Genomic DNA, 4,099 nt, shown 5'->3' with positions numbered 1-4,099 from the left:
CGTACCCGAGGTGACCCGGTGCTGGTGCAGACAGGAAGGGGCTTGTGCCCCTGGTCAGGCCGGTTCTCTGCTGCCCTAGTGCTGTCTCAGGTCCCATGTGCGATTGGATTGNAGCAGAAGTTGTGTTCCACTCACCAGTGATCCTAAGATTGTGTGGGCAGTCCTCTAGGAACCGTGGAGGTTTCAGCCTACTCTGAGCCCTAGGTGACCCGATGCTGGCGCAGACCGGAAGGGATTTGTGCCCCTCGTGATAAGACTTTTCATGTAGGAGAATTGCTTTTATGTGGGTATCTATATAGCATATCTATTTTCTCTTTACAGACACTAATCGAGATTTTTCAAAATATCGGTGACACCAATATTGCTGATTTCATCGCTGGGCTACTGACCATCATCATCTGTATGGCTGTAAAGGAACTAAACGATCGGTTTAAACACAAAATCCCAGTGCCTATTCCTATAGAAGTGATTGTGGTAAGTAGAAAATACGCGGTTAGAAAATCCAGCACTAAGTAGGTTGACAAGCAAGGAATTGTTAAGGCCAGTGGAGTCAGGTTTTTTTTTTTTCCCCAAATTTTTTTCTCTTCTTTCATTTCAGACAATAATTGCCACTGCCATTTCCTATGGGGCCAACTTGGAAAAGAACTACAATGCTGGCATTGTTAAGTCCATCCCAAGTGGGTGAGTGTGGCCTTCCTTCTAGATGGCACTTATAAACTAGGGCAGCACTTTGTTTAAATGAAGCTTTTTATTACTGGTTTCGCTTCACTATTGATAGTCTTACTTGCATGTGATTTTGGGGAAATGTCATGTGCACTACGCATCAGACAAACAGAGCGTGTGTAGACCAAGTTGAGGCCATTTGTGAAAGCAGACCCTGTATGCTCCATTGTCTTAAAGTGAGGCAGGACATGCACATTTAGTGCCAGACTACTGATTGAAACACATATGTATAATTACAATGTAATATGAACTTATTCACAATTAGCATTGATTGCATTATGCATAGTTTGTTTCTAGGATGTCTGACTTAAGCTCTCAACTATGTAGTCAACCACAGACAAAAATGCTATCTTTCATTCTTCCATACATATAAATAAGTTGCATTATTTTCATGTAATATATATATATATATAAATAATTAGGAGAGAAAAGGGCCGAGGTCCTTTATCCATCTCTGTCGCTGTCAACTTGTATGGCCCTGGGAAAGTTCTTCTGTAAGACAATGGTTTTACACATCTGAGGCCTTAACTGAAGCTTGTGAACTGCCTCTGAGAGTGCTCATAAAAATGCAGAGTAGATGAGGTGGCTCACACTGCAGTCAAGAGGAAGCCTACATGTCTACCACATCTGTAATATTAATTACAGAGTTTGTCAGTAGTCTTGGGGTCAGTCAATATAAGCAATAGTCCCTTCTCCTCGCAGTTAATGGACGGCTCCAAACTGTCCTAGCCCTTCTGTCCTTGTAATGGAAACTGCTGGGGTCCCCACAGCTCTGTCCTCCTCTCTACTCTTTCTTGGTTAAAAAACACAACCTACCCACAGAAGCTAGATGCACACAGACTGTTGTGAGCTGCCTGATGTGGATACTGGGAATCAAACTTAGGTCATCCAGAAAAACAGCAATCACTCTTAACCTCTGAGCTATCGCTCCAGTTTCAATATATACCGTACTCTTTTGACGATTGTCAATTAATGACTAGTTTTAGGATCTCATCTAAAAGAGCCATCTTCCTATATATATTTTCCTTAGTCACTGGGATGTGTTTTTTTGTTCACATTAATTGCACAAGTCATTTACTATAGATTGATTATCCCTTCCCCAGGGAAATGTGATTGGTCTGATGTTTTATTCTGCAAAAGTCATATAAATCATTATGGCTCTTTCTCAAAAATGTAAATAGAAAAAATTGATGTCATTCAAGTATGTAGAAAAATTTCTTTTGTTTAAAATGTATATGGCTAATTATCTAACTTGGTTAATAAAGAGTAGAAAGAAGTCTTTAAAAAAAAAACAAACAAACCCACAACCCATCATTGTCTAGTTAGTGTCTCAGTGATCCAGAGGGATTCACACAAATCTCTCCCCCACCAGTGGTCGCCTGACTCTCTCCTGATGCAGCTGATCTCCTTCCCCCAGTTTCTCGTTCCTTTCAACAAGTAACTTCTTGTTCTTCCTATATCTCCATGGTGCATGTGTGTATATGTGTGTGTGTGTGTATACATGCATGCACACACTATGTGCATGCTTTTGTGTTCTGAATTTCACTCCTTTCACTCCCTAGACTAAGCTTTTTTTTCCAACCCTCAGTGACTGTTTCCTCTTTACTAGTCAGTATCAGAGGTGCTCTTTGTCACCATATTTAATGCCACTGTTTTCAGCTGATGTCCTATGCAGTGAACTTGGAAGTGTGGCCCAGGGAAGACAGCATGGTAAAATAGGGACAGCTGTTTCCTGTGGACTGCCACCATTCTGTAGCTGGATTGGGGAAACATTTACCAAACTTTTCCCTTCCAACATGAAGTTAAATAGCCAATTAGCATGTTTGCCTCATAACGGAAACTACCCAGTTTCTGTTATAAGTAAGGAAAGGCTGGGACAATTTGGGGGCATCCATTAATTGAAAGAAGAAACTACTGCTTATATTGATTGACCCCAATATTCCCTCTTTATGTGTTATTTGGCCCAATGGGTTCCATGTGCCTTTAGGATGTGTCTTCATGAGCCTCTTTCTCTTCATTGGGTCAGACTGAGTTGGCTAAGCCTAACAGGTCCGTTGGGTGATCATGTAGTTTAGAAAGTGTTATGTCAGGTAATAAAAGAAACTCTTAATTCAGGCATTAGAAGATGTCTAGACAGGGCTTCTACTAATTGACTTTGGACAAATAGTTGATACCATTGAAGTCCAGTGAGAAGTTACAAGTAGTGGCGGGAAGGTGTTGGGTTTAGGTTCTTTCAGCCTTGGTTGAGCACCACTACTATCAAGGAACTGACTAGTTACACAATAATATCTCATTGAATTTCATGGGAAGAGGACACAGTCCTCCTGTGACAGCCAATGAAAGAGATTTGGTAGATTTAAACAGCATACCTCAAGTCATCCAGTCACTGAATGACTGAAATCCTTTGATTTCATATTGCACAATTTTTAACTCCAATAACCGAGGATTGGGTAAGATTTAGAATACACTACAGTCATGGAGGCAGGAGTGTCATGCTATTATCAAAACTAAAACCTTTTCAGGGTTTGGCTTTGATAGAGTCCGGGTTACCTGAAATAGATTTGATTGGGTTTTGGAAGCATCCTATTGAGTGAGCTCTGAAATTAGCTCTACACTCGCAGGTGATACTGAGTCACTCAGGCGTGGGTTGAAGTTCCTAACACACTGTCTACAGTGTCTACAGCAGGAGTCCATTCTAGGGCCTACACATAGGCTAGGACAGGGAATGGGGGGGGGGAGTCTGAAAATTAGCCCTGTAAGGAGAGGATTCACATCAGTCTGGCAACGCATACTACCCAATCAATCTTCCCATCTCTAACATGGCCCCACTAATGTCAAGCCACTGACTTTACTCTTTGGACTGCAGCTCTCACATCAAAAACAAGAGAGACAGGTTCAGTAGGACCCTGAGATGTTCATCAGTTCACAGCCCCTCTACAGTTTGTCTCTAAGACTCCCATTCCCACATTGTTATAAGTGACGTAGGTAGGGGATTCATTTTAATGGCTGGAGACTTTTAGGATTGCACAAAATGGAAATTCTATAGGTAACTAACACTCTTCCTTCAAACTTTTACATTTAGGGATGCATCTCATAATCAGAACTTTGTAATGTTTAATTTTTAATACTTTATAGAGAAACTCTGGTTTTGCTAGTCTGGAAGCTCAATTGCTGGATTATCCTAGTGACTGTGCAGGGTGATTTCAGTAACATACACTTAATGTGGGGTGAGGAGTTTTCCTTTTTTAATTTAAGATGTTTTTAAATGTCATGGATCTATGACCTAGCACAAGGCAAGGCCTGGGCCAAGTAGTGGGAGTGGGTGGGTAGGGGAACAGAGGTGGGGGGAGGGGTATGGGAATCTTTCGGGATAGCA

At 41.5% G+C, this 4,099-nt stretch overlaps 1 protein-coding gene across 2 annotated transcripts in view; it reads left to right on the top strand.

Annotated features, from left to right (window-relative positions):
- The window catches only part of Slc26a4 (solute carrier family 26 member 4), a 46,418-nt gene that overhangs the window by 19,063 nt on the left and 23,256 nt on the right, over window positions 1-4,099 (top strand). For both annotated transcript variants that reach the window (XM_021202432.2, XM_029540932.1), the window contains 2 exons: window positions 322-474; window positions 599-681. In XM_021202432.2, the coding sequence (XP_021058091.1) occupies window positions 322-474; window positions 599-681 (236 nt within the window). The remainder of the gene's footprint in view (window positions 1-321; window positions 475-598; window positions 682-4,099) is intronic.

This window comes from Mus pahari, chromosome 7 (genome assembly GCF_900095145.1).
Source record: "Mus pahari chromosome 7, PAHARI_EIJ_v1.1, whole genome shotgun sequence".
Classification (NCBI taxonomy): domain Eukaryota; kingdom Metazoa; phylum Chordata; class Mammalia; order Rodentia; family Muridae; genus Mus; species Mus pahari.
The sequence above is the reverse complement of the archived record's forward strand: the minus strand, read 5'-3'. Positions and strand labels throughout refer to the sequence as shown.